Source organism: Tupaia chinensis, unplaced genomic scaffold (genome assembly GCF_000334495.1).
Source record: "Tupaia chinensis unplaced genomic scaffold, TupChi_1.0 Scaffold000047_1, whole genome shotgun sequence".
NCBI classification, from domain to species: Eukaryota; Metazoa; Chordata; class Mammalia; order Scandentia; family Tupaiidae; genus Tupaia; species Tupaia belangeri.
In genome coordinates this window covers 3357432-3376720 of record NW_006159505.1, presented here as the reverse complement: position 1 = coordinate 3376720, position 19289 = coordinate 3357432, and the positions used below count along the sequence as shown (strand labels likewise).

Sequence of the window (19289 nt, the reverse complement as noted above, 5' to 3'; positions counted from 1 at the left end):
TGGTTGGTGTTCGCGCCCCTCTCCCCCCCCCCCGCCACACACACACACACACACACATACACACACTTGCCTAACGTGTTTATCAAGCTGCCGGATCCAGGACTCAGAGGATGCAGTCGGCCATGTGCGATCCAGCTTCCTCAACTGCCACACCACCAGCTGGACTGAGCCTCTTATTTTTTAAGTTTTTTTTTTTTTTTCCATGAGTGGTAGAGCTAGAGAGACAGAGACAGGAAGACAGCACCCCCAACAGGATCGTGACATCCCAGTCCACCTGAAATAATGGGTACACATGTGCCTTGCATATGCATTGTGGTCTCTGGATGTAAACCCTCTCATGTCACAGAGTGTATCACGTTTTACCATTGTCATAGTCTATCTCTGCCTGCTGAAATTTCTGTTGATGGTGTAGAATTTGCAAAACAAACCAGAATTGACCTCTTAGGGCTAGCAGATGGTGTAATGGTTAAGACTTTGGACTCCCATGTGACGATGACAGTTTGAGTCCCGGACCCAACAGCATGAAACTCACACCAGGTGCACATGCCCATGTACCCAAAATCCCAGGACAATAGAGAAGGGATTGCAGCATGGCCATCCTCCTTGGGGGTGATTTCTTGCTTTCTCTCTGTGTGTCTCTCTGTCTCTCTAGCAAGTGCAAGTGCCTTAGAGCAAAAATCTCCCTTAAAAAAAGAAAAAAGGAAAAAAAACAGAATTGACCTCTTTGGGGGAAATTTTTATTTATTTATTTAATTCCTTTTTTTTTTTTTTTTTCAATTTCGCCAGAGAGAGGAATGGAAAGCAAGAAAGCAAACTGCCAGGTCTGGGACTTGAACCAAGGTTGACCATGTGGGAATCCAGCACCTTTAACCATCACGCCACCTGCCGGCCCCCACAATTCACCTCTTAACAGTACTGAGTCTTTTTTTTTTTTTAACTATTTTATTTAACTTTATTTATTTATTTATTTTAATTTGACCAGAGAGGGACAGAGTGAGAGAGAAGAAGTAAGAAAACAAGTTGCCAGGTCCAGGACTTGAACCACAGTCAGCCATATGAAAGTCCAACGCCTTTTAACCACCATGCCACCTGCTGACCCCAACAGTATTGAATCTTCTGATATACATGAGCGTGATTTCTCTATTTACTTAGATCTTCAATTTCTCTTTGCAGTCTTTTGTAGTTTGCAGCATGTAGGTCTTACTTTTTTTTTTTTTTTTAATTTACCCCAAAGTAATAATGCTTTTTGTTGACTTTGTAGGATTTTCTAATAGATAGTTATATCATCTGTAGATAAAGATAGCTTTACTTCTTTTCAAATCTGTGTGTGTTTTATTTCTATTTTCTGTCTTATGGCATTAAGATCTCTAGTATAATATTGAATAGAAAACACTTCCTTACCGTGTTCCCTTTATTAGGTGGAAGAATTTGGTCTTTCTCTGTTGAATGTGGTGTTAGATATACGGTTTTTTTTAGAGATGCCCTCTGTCAGTGAGAAAGATACTCCTTTTCCCAAGTTCTCCAAGAGATTATATTGTGAATGTGTATTCAGTTTTATCAAATATTATTTTCTATATGAAGATAGTCCTTTGGGTTTTTGCCTATGGTCTGTTACTATGACTTATTACAGTGGTTCATTTCTGAAAAGTAAACCTGTCCTTGTTCCTGGATAAATTCTGGGGGTTCATGCTGTATTAGTCATTTTACACTTGTAACTAGAGGTGATTTAATATTTTACTGAGGATTTTTATATCTTCATTCAAGAGGGATCTTGGTCTGTAGTTTTTTTTTTGTTTTTTTTTGTTTTTTCACTATAGGGCGCATGCACTCGCCAGACAGACAGAGAGAGACATAGAGACAGAAAGCGAGAAATCACCCCCCAGGGGGGATGGTCACGCCACAATCCCTTCTCCTCCATTCTCCTCTCGGGATCTTGGGCACGCACGCACATGCGCCTGGCGTGAGTTTTAAGCCACCGGGTTCGGGACACGAACCGCGGTCGACTACATGGGAGTCCAGTGACATAGCCGTTACGCTAACTGCTGGTTCCTGGTCTGTAGTATTTTTTTGTCTTTGGTTTGGATGTTAAGATAACGTTGGCATCGTAAAATGATATGTGAAAAGTTTCTTTTCTATTTTTTGGAAGAATTTGGGTAGAATTGATTAAATGTTTGGTAGAATTTGCTGGTGAAGATAATGAGTCCCAGATTTTTCTTTGTTAGGGTTGTTTCTACTTACAACTTCAATTTTTTTAGTGGCTATTTAGGTAATATTTCTTTATAAGTGAACTTTGTTAGTATGGTTTTCAAATAATTTATGCATTTATCTCAATTGTTGAATTTATTGATACAAAGTTGTCCATAGCATTTCTTTTTTCTTCAGATGTGAAAAGCATTTGTAGTGATAATCTTTCACTTCTCTTATTGGTAATTTATGTCTTTTTTCCTTTTTTTCGGGTCACACTGGATAGAAGCTTAACAATTTTATTAAGCTTATCAAAGATCCAGAGTGTGATTTCATGAGACTCCAAATTCAAGTGTCTTCCACTGCCTTCTATTTCTTTTACCCAGCTACAGAGTTTGTTTTTTCCCAGTTCTTTTTTCTCTATTTTATTTCTAGTTTCTATTGCTATATATAAAAATTCACTGGCCTTTTTATGCAGTATCTATTCTGTTTTTAATCTCATCAGCCAGATTTTTACTTTAAATAGTGTTTTTCATCTCTAAAACTACATTACTTTTCTTTTTTTTTTTTAAGTTTGCTGTATGGAACGTGCACTCAACAGAAACAGAGCAAGTGTGAAATCATCCCCAGGAGGGATGACCATGCCACAGTCTTTTCTCTTCCATTCCTTTAGGATTTTGAGCATGGCACACACATACCTAGCGAGAAGCAGGCAGGTCCAAGACCACATAACCTGCCATGTGAGATCTAGCTGCCTTGACTTCCGTGCCATCTGCTGGCCCTACATTGTATTTTTTCCTCTGTATACAATCATATTTTCTTTAATATTCTTAAGCATTTGAAGCATCTGTATAATAGCTGCTTTAAAGTTTTGTCTGCTAATTTGATCATTTCTGACATTTTGGGTCTGTTACTATTGATTAACCCTTTACCAGGCTACAGGGCTTTTTCATGCTTCAAATATTTTCAAGTGCCTACTGGATAATGTGTTTTACATGTTTCGTATTTTATTTTATTTATAGAATTTTGGGTCTGACCAATAGTTTGAAAATACTTCCCATTCTCATAAATATAGGAGTTGCCAAATTATAAAAACCTAATGTGGAACTTCTTGAATCCTGATTCATACAAACCAATTATAATATATTAGAGACAGAGAAATTAAAATGTTGATTCAGTTTTTTATCATCTTAAAAATTTTTATTACTTTTTAGATGTGATAATGATATTATGTTCTTTTTTTAAAAAATGAGTTTTCAATCCAGCCTCTGTGGTAGACTGTAACATACTTGACTGCAGAGCTGGAAACCACATGACAACTGTGGTTAAAATTTCTGGCTCATGGAGCCAGCAGGTGACATGCTGGTTAAGGTGCTGGACTCTCCATGGCCTACCACAATTCAAATCCCAGACCTGGCAGGTTGAAAATCATGCCAGGCACATGTGCATATATACCCAAAATCCCAAGAAGAGAATAGATTATAACATGGCCATCCCCTCAGAGGATGATTTCTCACTTTCCTTCTTACAGTCTCTCTTTGTCTCTCTCCAGCGAGTTCATTAGCCCTATGGCAAAAACCTAAAAAATAAAAATAAAAAATTTCTGACTTAGTTGGCCTGGAAACATGCTAGGTATGTACACACAACCCAGGATCCTGACAGCTGAGAGAAAAAGACTCTCAACAGGACTCTACCATGTCACAATCCTCCATCCCCAGCCCAGCTCCCCAGGATCCTGGGTGCCACCCAGGGACCTGCACCTGCTGTCAGCCATGTGACCTTCAGTACCACAGTCCAATATACTCCAGTACACCATAGATTGCTCCACTGAGGCTGGGCCTGGAGCTAAAGTCTTACTTGTATTAGGAAGTTACAAAGTAATGCATGAAAGCTGGGGGAAGAAATCAAGATAGAGGTCACATTCTTCAGAGCTATAGAAGTAAACACCACAGGAATTAGGTACAGGAGTTGAAAGTGATAGTTGCCTCAGAGGAGGGAGAAATGGGGGTCTATGTGAGGTTCCTGTTTTTTGGTAACAAAACCGTAAGACTGTTGGACGCTAAATTGTATGCATGTATTGTAACTAAAAATGACTTTTAAAAAAAGAAAGCATGTAGTGAACAATAGAACCTGAATTCTTGTCTTACCTCAGCTTTGCTGCTCCAGTGAGAGTATTGAGTTGACTAAGCATGAGATCTCCCCTAATAAGAGGGGTCAGCGAGGACAAAAGAGATGGTAGATTGGAAGATAATGGAAGAGAGGTGGCTTTAGAATATTGCTGTGAAGGGGAAGGTCAGATTTATTCAGACTGAGGAGTGAGGACCTCAGAAAAGATAGATATAATTTATTACAAGACCACTACAATCAAGCTGATTGAGGGAGAAGGTTTTATGTATTCCTTTATTAGTGTAGATTAGATATCCAAAAAAAAAAAGATTAAAATGGAAAGAACTCTCCCAAACTCATTCTGTGACACCCAAGACTACCCTGATATCAAAACCAGAGGTGCCACATAAAAAGAAAATCTACAAACTAATATCCCTGATGAATATAGATGTGAAAATCAACAGAATACTAATAGAACAACTGCAGCAGCACATCAGAAAGGGTATATGCCACGATGAGAGTTGTATTTTAATCCAGAGATACAAAGGTGGTTCAACATACACAGTGAGTTTCATACACCATGTCAACAAAATGAAAGAAAAAAACCCACATGATCATGTCAGTAGATGCAGAACAGGTTTAGAAGGAATGTACCAAAACACAATAAAATCCATATGCCAGACCCACCCCTAACATTATATTAAAATAGAAAATCTGAAATTTTGGGGGGGAGGGGAAAGATTTTTGCTATAGGGTACATGTGCTCGCCAGAAAGAGAGAGACAGACAAGAAAGCAAGAAATCACGCCCCCCCCCGGGGGGGTGGCCACACCGCAATCCCTTCTCCTCCATTCTCCTCTCGGGATCTTGGGCATGCACACACATGTGCCCAGCATGAGTTTAAGCCACCGGGTCCAGGACTCGAACCACGGTCAACTACTTAAGAATCCAGCAACATAGCCATTACGCTAACTGCTGGTCCAGAAAATCTGAACATTTTTTAAGAGCCAAAGAAGTAGAGTTTGACCACTTCTAGCATTCTTGTTCACCATAGTACTGGAGATCCTAACCAGGGCAGTAAGGCAAAAGAAAGACATGGGGCATCTAAATTGGAAAGGAAGAAATCAAACTGCCTGTTTGCAGCTGACATGATCTTATATATAGAAAAAACCTAGAGTCCACCAAAAAATTCCAATAAATTTAGTAAAGTTGCTGGATACAAAGTCAATATACAAACATCAGTAGTGTTTTTATACAACAATAATGAACTAGCTGAAAAGAACTTTAAAAAGCAGTCCCATTTGCAATAGCTACAAAGAAAATGCAGTAACTAGGAATAAATATAACAAAAGAGGTGAAAGAACTGTATAATGAAAACTATATAACACTTATGAAAAATATTGAATGAGACACTCTAAAAAAAAGGACATTAAGTATTCATGGATTGGAAAACTCAATATTGTTAAAATGTCAATAGTACTTAAAGCAACATACAGTTTTGATACAGTGCCTATCAAAATACCAGTGACATTTTTCACAGAAATAGAAAATCTCACATTTCTAGGAAGTCACAAAAGATTCCAAATAGCAAAGCAATTCTGAGCAAAAAGGATGAAGCCAGAGACATGATATTACTAGATTTCAAAATGCACTACAAAGCCACAGTAACCAAAGCAGCATGGTACTGGCAAAAAAGAAAAAAGATACATAGACCAATAGACCAGAATAGAAAACCAGAAATTAGTACACGTCACGTACAATCAGTTGATTTTCAACAAAGATGTCGTGAACGTCCATTGGTGGAAAGATAATCTCTTAAATAAATAGTGCTTGGAAAACTGGACATCCATATGCATAGTAATGAAATTAAACTGCTATCACTATGTACAAAAATCAACTCAAAGTCGATTAATTGGGGACCAGCAGATGTAATGGTTACATCGCTGGATTCCCGTGTTGTCAACCCCAGTTTGAGTCCCAGATCTGATGGCTTAAAACTCACATTGGATAGGTGTGCATGCATGTCCAAAATTCCAAGAGGAGAACGGAGAAGGGATTGTGCAATGGCCATCCCCCCGGGAGGTGATTTCTTGCTTTCCATCTCCGTCTCTCCAGCAAGTGTACACACCATATAGCAAAAATCTCTCTTTAAAAATAAAATAGATTAATTGGGGCTGGCAGGTGGTATGGAGGTAAAGGGCACTGGACTTCCACAAGGCCGACTACAGTTCAAGTTCTAGACCTGGTGGCTTGCTTTCTCAATTTCTCTCTCTCTCTCTGTCCTTCCCTGGCCAAATTAAAATGAATGAATAGTTAAATAAACTAATTCTTTTTTTAAAAATGGATTAATTGTACCCTGTTATATATTTTATGTCAATTGCTTTTAAAAGGTTAAAATATAACAGATGAGTCAAGTAGGCTAACTGTAAGAAAAATCAACAGTCAAAAATATAATCAGATTTTGGTTGATAGAAACAAAATTACATAGAGATAAGAATACATTCTGGACCAGCAGGTGGCCTAATGGTTATGTTGCTGGACTCCCATATAGTAGACTGTGGTTCAAGTCCTGGACCCAGCGGCTTAAAACTCATGCCGGTGTATGTGCATGTGAGTCCAAAATCCTGGGAGGAGAATGGAGGAAAAGGGATTCTGTGTGACCATCCCCTCAGGCAGTGATTTCTCATTTTCTGTCTTTCTGTCTCTGTCACTCTGGCAAACACAAGCACCCTATAGCAAATAAATAAATAAATAAATAAATAAATAATAATCTCTTTAAAAGAAAAGAATACATTCTGATACATAGGGTAACTATAATTGACAGCAATTTACTATGTAACTGAGACTAACTAAAAATGATTTTGGATGTTCTCAGCACAAAGTAATGATAAAGGTTTGGGATGATGAATATACTAACTACCCTAATTAATCATCTCACATTATTATCTTGTACTGAAAAATCACATAACCCATAATTATGTATTTTATGTCAATTTTTGAAAGGTTAAAAAATGTATTAATACAAGTACATTAACATGGGACCAGCAGTTAGCATAATAGCTATGTCACTGGACTCCCACATGGTCGACCACGGTTCGAGTCCTCAACCCGGTGGCTTAAACTCACGCCAGGCACATGTGCGTGCATGCCCAAGATCCCAAGAGGAGAATGGAGAAGAAGGGATTACGGCGTGGCCATCCCCTCTGTGGGATGATTTCTCACTCTCTGTCTTTCTGGCGAGCACACACACCCTATAGCAAAAACCTCTCAAGACCAAAAAAAGTACTTTAACAAAATATATTAATAAAAATATATTAAATGAGTCAAGCAGGCTACCTGTAAGAAAAATTAATAATCAGTTATAATCAGACTTTAAAAATCAGGCTCATGGCCTGGTGGTTGAGGTGGTTATATCCCAAATGACCAACCATACTGGCCAACCAGCTACTGTCCGGATTGAAGGGCATATAGATATAGCCTTTGGGCCCAACATCCCCAAAAAAGTGAGGGAGAAATAAAGGAAAAGGGATTGTGCCATGACCAGGCCCCATGGAGGGGGGGGTTTCTTGCTTCTCCCGTCTCTCTTTTTATGTGTCTTTTTTATTTCTCCAGGTTTTTTGGGTTTTTTTGTGTTTTTTTTTTTTTTAATACCCATTTATTCAGGTCATTTGTCCATTTTCAAATCAGGTAATTTGTTTGCTTTTTTTCCTGAGCTGCCTGAGATCCTTATATATTCTGGTTATTCTGTACATGCATCCTCTGGGAAATTAGGGAAAAAGAAGAAAATTTTTTTTTAATATCAGATTTAAGGATCCAGCAGGTAACATGGTGAGTAAGATGCTGGACTCTCATATGGCTGACTGAGATTTGAGTCCCAGACCTGGCAGCTTGCTTTCACACTCTCCCTCTCCCTCTCTCTCTTTCTGGTGAGTACACATGCCCCACAGAAAATTAAAACAATAATAATAAATAAAATTACATAGGTAATTCTATAAAATAAATATCAACTTAAGTATTACATATACATATGTCTGTACACATATGTATTATTTTTTTGAATTTGATTTTGGATAACAATACTTGAGTATTTTCTTTTGAAATTCATTCCTTTTAGTTGGCTAGATACTGTTGAAACTTTTTTCCCCTGTAATACTACCAGGAATTTTATATATGATGGATATTATAACATTCATTTTTAAGCCATTAATTGTTACCATTTAGTTTTATTCAGTTTTATAACAGAAATAACTGTTCATACATATGGGTATGTCCAAACAAAGATAGAGTTTTGGCAAAATAGTTTTGATAGCCAAGGTACTATTCCTAAGCTATTCAGGAAATTTAAGATTTTAGAGATTGTATTTCATCCTGTATATTGTTCCAGACTTGAATAACTGTCATGTGTTACCCTTTCAGTAAGTTGAAAAGTATAATGAACAATATTAATTGCTATAAAAATCCCAAAACATCTTTTTTGGGATATCAATCTTTAGCTCTACAATTTTAGAAACGTGTTTTATACCATCACTTTCATTTTTGGAAATCCTTTTTCAGCATAGGAAAATATAGAAGCCTACCACAGATTATTCTTTGCCAAAGATACAGGCACCAAGGAATGAAAAAACTGAATCACGTATTATAAGGTTCCTGTGGATGCACTTGCTGATAAGTAATCAAACTGTTTACATAGGCTTCAATGTCAGTTTAAATGGCCCTTTGTTGGATCAATCTATGTTGGTAATCTGAGGCTGAAATTTCTCCTTGAACAACATAAAACTAAGAGACTTCATTCACGTGCCCAGCATGATTTTCTAGCAACCAGGTCAGCCATGTGGGAGTCCAGCACCTTAACTACTATGCCACCTGCTGGCCCTGTTCATTTGGTTTTGATCGTGCATCTTTTTCACATTCTAATCATAGTTCTTACATAGTTTGTGTCATAATGACACAGTCAAATTTTGTGTGCATATTTCACTGTTAATAATATCCTCTTCCACAAAGAAATATATCTTTTCACATTTCTCTTGAAATCCATGTCTTTTTTTCTTTTTACACAATATTTCACTTTATTTTTTATTCTACTGTAAGAAAAACAACAGGCTACAGAACCCACAGATGTTAAGGGGATTCTACAACCAACTTTACAAAAAACTTGATGACTCTAATGTAATGGCCCAATACCTTAAAAAACATAAACCAACAAAATTCATTCAAGATCTGGGACCAGAGGGACCAGCAGTTGACGTAATGGCTGTGTCGCCGGACTCCCATGCAGTCGATCGTGGTTCAAGCCCAGACCCAGTGGCTTAAACTCGTACCAGGCTCATGTATGTGCATGCCCAAGATCTGGAGACCACAGTTCAAGTCTCGGTCCTGGTAGCTTGCTTTCTCACTTTCCCTCTTGCTCTTTCTCTCTCTGTCCCCCTCTGGTCAACATTTAAATAAATAAATGAAAAAAGTTTAATGAAATATTCAAGATCAAAAATCCCCCTCTGGTCAACATTTAAATAAATAAATAAAGTTTAATGAAATATTCAAGATCAAAAGGAAAACCTGAATAGACCTGTAACAATTTACAAAAGTTGAATTTGTTGTTTAAAATCTTCTCCAAAAGTTTCCAGGCCCAAATCTCTTTCCTGGCAAATTCTTCCAAACATTTAAAGGAGAAATAACACTGATTTTACACAAACTTTTCTAGAAAATAGGAGAGGAAAAAAAAAAAAAACACTCACTTTGAGGCCTGCACCACCTTGATACCAAAGCCAGAGAAGGACAGTATAAGAATACTACAGGACATGGGACCAGCAGTTAACGTAATGGCTATGTCGCTGGACTCCCATGTAGTCGACCATGAATCAGGACTCCCATGTAGTCAACCATGAATCAAGTCCGGGGCCTGGTGGCTTAAATTCACCCCAAGCATGTGTGCGTGCATGCCCAAGATCCCGAGAGGAGAATGGAGGAGAAGGGACTGGCGTGGCCAACCCCCTGGGAAGGGACTGTGGCGTGGCCAACCCCCTGGGGTGGGGAGGGGTGATTTCTCGCTTCCTGTCTGTCTGTCTCTCTCTTTCTGCTTAGCCCATGCGCCCTATAACAAAAAAAAACTCTAAAACAAAACCTACAAGACATTATTCCTCATGAGTGTAGGACCTAAAAAAAATCCCCAACAAAATTATTGGGTTGTTGGAAAGTCATGACACATTTTTGCATAGAAAAACATAGAAAAATACATCATGACTTTTTCAACATCCCAATATTAGCAAGTTGAGTCCCATAACATATAAAGAGAACAGTACTGTGACCAAGTGGGGTTTATCCTAAGAATGCACAGCTGTTTTAGTATTTGGAACTCAGTCACTGTGAGAAGCCATATTAACAATAGTTACTGTTCAACCCATAAAAAGGCATGAACACACCACACAGAAGACTCAGAAGCATTTTGCTGAATGAAGAAGTCCATCTGAAGTTTACATGCTGTATAATTTATGTGACATTCTTGAAAAGACAAAGCTATAGTCAGTGACTGCTAGGGTCGTTACAGGTGAGGGAAGGGTGTGACTATGGCAGGATAATACAAGGTAGGTTTTTTTGGGATGATGTGGAAGTTACATATCTTTATTATGGTGGTATAGCTATATACATTTTTTAATTCATAGAACTACATTTATAAAGCTATTCATTTTACTATAAAAATTTCTTTAAAAAAAATAAATAGCATCCCAGCTGTGATTATGAACAGCAGTTGTCATTCTGCCTCACCTTGGGATGTGCTAGAGACGATACAACTGGAGCACAGATCCTGACTAGAAAAACTGGTCTACTCTAGCCATGTTTTTCCCTTTTGGACCCTGCATTGTAAGATCTGATTTTTTATGAGAAGATAGAAATCTGAATTTTTATAAAATATCCAGTTTTATGGGACCATCAGGTAACGTGGTTAAGGGCTCTGGACTCCCACATAGCTGATCACGGTTTGAGTCCCAGACCTGCTAGTTTGCTTTCTCGCTATCTCTCCCTCTCTAGTCAACATAAATAAGTAAAGTTAAAGACTTTTTTTAAAAATCTGATTTTATAAAGCATTGTTAAATCATTCAAAACAATTTTTAAATGCTGCGTGGACTGCATAAGTATGAAAATTAAGCATACTAGCTTGTTTTGTCTGATACTGCTAGACATTGTAGATGTAGTAGGTCATTGTACGCAACTTAGTGCTAAAGAGAACCTTGAGTCTTTGTCAGACGACCCATGAGTATCCTTAAGGATGTTCTGCTACGGATGTGAGAAGCATGGTAGAGTGATAAAATATCTGGATGGCATGGGCTTCAGAAGAGGAGTGATATGTTAGGGACCAGCAGTTAGTATAATGGCTTTGTTACTGGACTCCCATGTAGTCGACTGTGGTTCGAGTCCTGGATCGGGCGGCTTAAACTCAGGCCGGGCACGTGTGCGTGTGTGCCCAGGATCCCTGGAGGAGAATGGAAGAGAAGGGATTGCAGCATGGCCATCCCCCCTGGGGTGTGTGTGTGTGTGTGTGTGTGTGTGAATTCTCGCTTTCTGTCTCTCTGTCTCTCTCTGTCTTTCTGGTGAGCGCACATGCCCTATAGCAAAAACCTCTCCAAGAAAAAAAAAAGAGGAGTAATATGTTTAGGTGAGAGAGCAGTGGTCTGGAGATAGCACTTGAATGGTATAGTCAATTTCCCTTTTACTGCCTAGTGAAAGTAGTTTCCACTGGAGAAGACTTTGAGAAATAGGGACATTATAAGGAAGAAATGTTCAGTTAAAGTGTTAAAGGTAGTCTGTAGAAAACAGAAATTCTACATGGTTCAATGAAGAGGTTGGCAGAGGAGTGAGCACAAGGGAGAACTAGTATTGGGAGGGTATGTCAGGTGGACGCGAGTAAAGATCAAGACAGTGAATGCAGGAGTCTGTTGGGTGCATTATGGGACACAGAGAGGTTGGAGTAGAGGTCCCTCAGATTGATAGGAATTAATGGAACAATTTTTTTTTTCTTTTTCTTTTTGTGTTTCATGGTTTTTACTTGTTTTGTTTTGACAGAGGGTATATGCGCTCACGAGAAAAAGAGAAAGAGAGCACCCCCAATGGGATGCGATCATGACACAGCCCCTTCTCCATTTCTCCATCCTGATGGGATCTTGAGTACACACACACACACAGGCACACACACACACACAGGCACACACACACACACAGGCACACACACACACACAGGCACACACACACACACAGGCACACACACACACACAGGCACACACACACACACAGGCACACACACACACACAGGCACACACACACACACACACACACGTCCAAAGTGTTTTTCAAACTACTGGGACTGGGATTTGAACTCCATGTGGGATCTGACTTCCTTAACACAAGGCCATGGAGCTGGCCCCAATATTCTGTTTTAAACCTCCAGAGTTCTAAATATTCTTCACCCTGCTTATAATGTTCTACCTCAGTTCCCCTCAGCTTTATCTTTCTCAATCACATTTAAGATTCTAAGTTCAGATGTTTGTATTTCACTCCTGGGAACCATTCCTGGCGTTCCTTTTTTACCTCCTCCCCAAGTTCAAACCCCTCCTTGGTATTCCCTTAGCTCTCAGTACATATGTGTATATCAGAACTCACTGTTTTATATTAAAATTGCATTTTTTAAATTCCCCTACAAGGTGCTAAGATCCTTCGGGTCAGGAGACATGTTGTAGTTATCTTTTTATCTCAGGCAGGGAGCACAGAACCTGGCACAGAGCTGGTATCAACAAATAGTTGAACAGAAGATTTAGGCCAGCCCCTGCGTTTTGATCACAAGATGGGTGTGGCAGGTGCCTGGACTTTCTCTGACCCTGACTTCATAGACCAGGAGTAGTATAGGCCAGAGTTGTTCTGTTACTGGTTCAGATCTGCTTAGGGCAAAAGGAAATTTCAGTGGGCAGTCAGCAGGTCATTGTGAAGCCCGGGAATATAGCCTTTATTTCCAGTGCCTGCTTTGTTTCTAGAATGCAGTGACAGTCTTTGACAAGTGATAAGTAGTAAGGGGACACTTCCTGATGTTTGCATTTGGACATTTAGAATGCTATTACAGTGATCTCTGGCAGTATCCATCCCAGTGCATTCGTGTCATTTGTCTCTAGAAAAATCTTGATATATAGATTTGAAGGACTTGATGTTACCTGGTTCATGAAGAGAATTTTCCTCCTCAAGACCCAAGTGTCTTTATTGAGTTTGTGCCTTGGCAGTTTTATTGCACAAAATAATCCATTGACCTTCTCAGAGACCTCTTAAAACACCTTACTGCAATTTTTCATTTTTATGTTAGGTTATTCATCATTATTTAACTTTGCTTGAAAAGTTCCTTCTATTTTTCTTGTCATTGAAACCCAACTTTCAATGCCACTTTTCTTTTCCTTTTTTTTAAAAAATACTTTTTGTTTTTAATTGCTAGAGGGTGCATTTGCTCTCCAGAGAGGTAGAAGAAAGAGAAAACAGGTCCCAGTGGGTCTTGGTCATACTGCAGTCCCTCCCTCTGCCTCCATTTATCTATCCTCAAGATCTTGGACATATACACACACAGTTTTTTAAGCTGCCACGGCCAGGATTTGAGTCATAGTTGGCCATGCAGGATCTGACACTCTTAACCACTGCACTATTGGCTGGCCCATCCACACTGCTCTTCTTTTGTTTTGGAGTATATTCTTCAGGTTCTTTGCCAAGGTCTTACTTCACGATGTGTTTTGATTTTTGTTTCTCCTTTAGCCTTTTCTCTTTTGTGCTTTTCAGAGAACCAGAGAGCCTTTTAGTAAAGAACTTAAACTCACAGAAATGAGATGATAAGGAAACTCCAAGTGATTACTTTTTCATCTTTGGGGTTTTTTTTTTTTTTTCCTTTTCTTTTTTAATTTCCAAAGGACGTATGTGCTCACTAGAGAGAGAGAAAGCACTCACTCCCTGGTGGGGTGTGGTCACACCACAATCCCTTCCCTTCCATTTCTCTATCCTGTCAGATATTTGAGCATGCACACACCTGTGCCTGGCAGATTTTTCAGGCTTCTGGGGCTGCATTTCTAACCACAGCCAGTCAGGTGGGATCCAGCTCCCTTAACCACTAGCTCACTTTTTCATTGTAGTGTTACTCCCTTTTCACCTCACCTCATCTCCAGTGTAGAACTTATTTTCCCAAGCAGTTAACCATAAGGATGCAGTAGATGCCATGTCATCCTTTTATTCATAGACCATTACGTATAATTAAACGTATTAGGCTTGTATACAATGTAAACTTTGTGTACTATGATTAATATTAAATAGGAGAGTCTTTAAGTTAGTTAATCCATGCTAATGAAAATTTTGGATATATCATGTGTCTCTTTCAGGTCTCACTTGTCCTAGAGCCTCTGTCAGAAACTTACAACAGCTATAGTCCTCTTCCTACTACTGATATGACCAAAAATAAACTTGTAAATGAGCAGGGATTCAGAGAAAATACCGAACCCAATAGTACCCAGTTTCTGGTTCCATCAGGGCATCACAGAATACCTGCCGTCAAAACGGATGGAAAAGATTTAGTGGCCAACAGTAGTAGATCAACCACACCAAGGTAAATACCACACCTAAATTCTGGTCAATCTCATAGCTAACTCCCACTGTAATCATGATTTTTGTCTTTGTTACTGGCTGAGTAAAAGACTAGAGGTAGAATAAGACACTCACTCATTCAGCAGATAAGCACCCACTCTGGTCCTGGCTTAATACCAGTTCTTGTTACTGAGGACTGCTCACAGAGTGGAAAGACCAACATACAAATAAATATGGCCAAATGATAGATAGATGCCATGATAGATACCCACAAGGTAAAAGAGGGAAGGGCATTATTTTGTGGAACAGTGGTGTAAGAGAAACGATTTTGTTCTAAGTGGTCATTTATGCAGCATTTGCATTGTGTTGGTTCGGTTGAGCTGTTTATTTTATTGTCTCATTTAAGCTGCACCCTCACCACCATAGATAAAACATCCATTATTTATTTAATTTAGGAGAAATCAATTAGATTTGCCATGTCAAATTACAAGTAAGCCACCTCTTCCAAAGTCCAGGCGACGTTGCTATAAACCACTGGTCTACTTTCTGTCTCTAACAAAGTAGAATGTTACAGAAGGGATTATATACTACCGACGTTCTCCATTTTTTAAAACAGGGGAAAGGACCACTTGTACTTTGCAGAGAACTCAGATACAATAAAGGACCCTTTCTTTGGACCACAGTACCCTGTGAATTCAGCACAGAGTGTAGAGGCTGCAACCCTGAAAGACAAGGCTCCACGGAAGCAGATGTCCCTACTGTCTGAGTAAGTAAAAGACTAGAGGTAGAATAAGACACTCATTCAGCAGATAAGCACCCACTCTGGTCCTGGCTTAATACCAGTTCTTGTTACTGAGGACTGCTCACAGAGTGGAAAGACCAACATACAAATAAATATGGCCAAATGATAGATAGATGCCATGATAGATACCCACAAGGTAAAAGAGGGAAGGGCATTATTTTGTGGAACAGTGGTGTAAGAGAAACGATTTTGTTCTAAGTGGTCATTTATGCAGCATTTGCATTGTGTTGGTTCGGTTGAGCTGTTTATTTTATTGTCTCATTTAAGCTGCACCCTCACCACCATAGATAAAACATCCATTATTTATTTAATTTAGGAGAAATCAATTAGATTTGCCATGTCAAATTACAAGTAAGCCACCTCTTCCAAAGTCCAGGCGACGTTGCTATAAACCACTGGTCTACTTTCTGTCTCTAACAAAGTAGAATGTTACAGAAGGGATTATATACTACCGACGTTCTCCATTTTTTAAAACAGGGGAAAGGACCACTTGTACTTTGCAGAGAACTCAGATACAATAAAGGACCCTTTCTTTGGACCACAGTACCCTGTGAATTCAGCACAGAGTGTAGAGGCTGCAACCCTGAAAGACAAGGCTCCACGGAAGCAGATGTCCCTTCTCAACAGCTCTCAATTCCAGCCTCAAATGAGGACAGCTGCCAAGAGTCACAGTGATTCATGCATTCTTTCCTCAAATAACCCACCTACCAAGGACCTTCTTTCAGGTATGAATATATCTATGAACTGAGACGAAGCCATATTTATTGGGGTTGCCCTGCTTGTTAGCCAGGCTACAGAGAGGAGAGCTAAGACTTCTGTTTGAACTACATAGGCCAATAAAAATAAGCAGCCTTGTTAGAGTCTAGACTCTCTCACCATTTAAAAGCAGCCCTATTAAACCACCAACTAACCTTTTAAATAATTACTGGGTACTGGTAATTGTGAGTCTGGGGAAATAACCATTTAAAAGGAAACTGGATATGAGGGGGAAGTCTTTGCCATAGAAAATTTTTGTCCTTATTTTTTCCCAAATAATTTAAAGCAAATAAGATTTTTGTTTCATCAGCAGCATGTACTTTTACCATTCTAGAATCTAGTACCAAGTCCATTTCACATTCTGAAAACTTAACAGTCTCAGTGGGAACACTTAGTGCAAAACAACTGCTCGTCTTAAGCCTGGGAATTACATATGACTCCTGGCCTAACAAGTAGAAAAAAGACAGTTTACCCATGAAGAGGCTCAGACTGAAATAAAAAAGCACATAGGAACAGAATTAGATTACCTCATATTAGAGGGTGATATAATAAAAGCAGTTGACTTGCATTACACTGTAATGGTCAACTCTATATCTCTTTGACATCAATAGCATGATACAAATTTATCTCCCATCCACAAATAAAATTTCTAGAGTAGAAGATCCACAGCATTAGTGGAAGAGTCTCTTAAATAACTACTTGGGTACATTACATACATTAGTAAGAACATTTTTTTAGATAAAGAAAAACATTCCATTCTTATTTTTCAGCTGAAATGTCTTATTATTCCCTGTTGTTAAAGCTATACTGCAAAGCCCAACCTGGTGGTACAGCCAATAACAGATTGAATTACAGTACTGGAAGCCACAGGCTGAATGGCGGTTCAGATCCCTAGTCGGCTTAAAAACATACCAGGTACATGCATACGAGCCCAGGATCCTGAGGAGCTAGAGAGTTAGGGAGAGGGATTGTGTGATGAGAACCTGTAAAGGGTGTGTTCTCTTTCTTATGCTCAGTCATGTATACCTATGCTTTCTACATTATGAGTGAAATAAACTTTATATATACATAGTTATGTATAAAAATAAGTATATAGTCCAAGACTATAATCTATTAGTCTTCACTGCAGTGACTACATTAATAAAATTGGGGCCAGCAGGTGACGTGATGGTTAAAGGCGCTGGACTCCCACAAGGACGACTGCAGTTCAAGTCCTGGACTTGGTGGCTTTCTTTCTCACTTTCTCTATCTCTCACTCTGTCCCTTTCTGGTCAAATTAAAATAAATAAATAGAATTAAATTTAAAATAATTTTAAAAAAAGAGAAAAGAAAATTGGAGGCCAGCAGTTGGCGTAATGGCTATGTCACTGGACTCCCATGTAGTTGGCCATGGTTCAAATCCCAGACCCGGTGGCTTAAACTCACACCAGGTGCATCTGCATGTGTGTCCAAGATCCTGAGAGAAGAATGGAGAAAGGATTGTGGCATGGCCATTCCCCCTTGGGGGTGATTTCTTGCTTTCCGTCTCTGTCTCTTTCTCTTTCTGGCAAGTGCACACGCCCTATGGCTAAACCTCTCAAAAAAAAAAAAAAAGAAAGAAAGAAAATTGTCCAACTATACTCAGCACTTGTGCACTCCCACCTGAAGTAATTTTTGTGGACGTGGGCACCAGACTTTGAGAAAGATACTTGTTCATTCATTAAGCAGTTATTTATTTAGTACCTCTCACATGTCTGGCAGTCCTCTAGGTGTCAGCAATACTTCAGTTTAAATTAAAAGATACAAACTCCTACGTTATGGCTCTTACTATATTCTAGATAGGAAGATAAATGGTGGACTAGATAAATAAGTATGTAGTGTTAAATGGGGATAGTGGCAATAGGGAACAATGAAGCAAAGAGGGTACAAGGAAGGGGTGTCAGTTTTACATAAGCTGGTAAAGGAAGGACTTATTTACTAAGAAAGTGACATTAAGGATTAAGGTGAATTCTTTCTAAGGGAACTGGACTACCAAGAGATTTTTAGACTAGAGAGAACAGCTCCCATTTATTGAGCACTAATCTTGTGCTAACTACCATGCAGTACTTTATATACATAATCTTATAAAACCATATGAGGTGGGGATTGTTTATCCCCTTTTTAAAATGAAGACACAGGCTTAGAGATAGAGTTAGAGAGCCCCTGCTCTGTCATAGGGGAAAGCTGTTCCTCTGCTCTCAAGCAAAGCCCTCTGCCTCTTCCTACTGTCAGTTCATTATTTACCTAGGCCTGCTTTTTTTTTCCCCCATCCAAACTGTGCTGGCCAACTGTTCAAGCCTCACACAACCCATGGGCTACCAACATACGATCTCTTCTATTAGAGTCACTAGGGTCAATGGATTTAAGGATAAAAGACAGATTATGACATGGTCTGAATTAAAAGTCTGACCTATGCAAAACGGTAGAAGACTGCTTCAAGAGGCTGGGATATCTGCATCAGTGTACATGGTCACACATGGGCTGTATAACTTTCTGATGAGACCCTTACAGATTGGATTAAATTGAGTAGACAGTTGGATGCAGTCTATTTTTTTTTTAATGTTTTAATGCCAAAGGACATATGCACACACCAGAGAGAGAGAGAACAAGAAAGAAAATGTGCCTCACAATAGGGCCTGGTTACACCACAATCTTTTTTTCCTTCATTTCTTTATCCCATCAGGATCCAAGGCACACATTCTACATGTTGCTGTAGGGGCTAGGACTGTGACCACAGTCAACCCTGTGGGATCCAGTTCTCCCTGCACAGTGCTTAATGGCTGCTCCATGGGGTGACCCCTGGATATGATCTTTAAAGATCTTTTACAACCCCA

General features: G+C 39.1%; 1 protein-coding gene across 1 annotated transcript in view; it reads left to right on the top strand.

Annotated features, from left to right (window-relative positions):
* C2CD3 (C2 domain containing 3 centriole elongation regulator) overlaps positions 1 to 19289 on the top strand; it is a 132156-nt gene that overhangs the window by 8326 nt on the left and 104541 nt on the right. Inside the window, exons 4-5 of the mRNA XM_006140981.3 lie at positions 14678 to 14901; positions 16159 to 16406. Of these exons, the coding sequence (XP_006141043.1) occupies positions 14678 to 14901; positions 16159 to 16406 (472 nt within the window). The remainder of the gene's footprint in view (positions 1 to 14677; positions 14902 to 16158; positions 16407 to 19289) is intronic.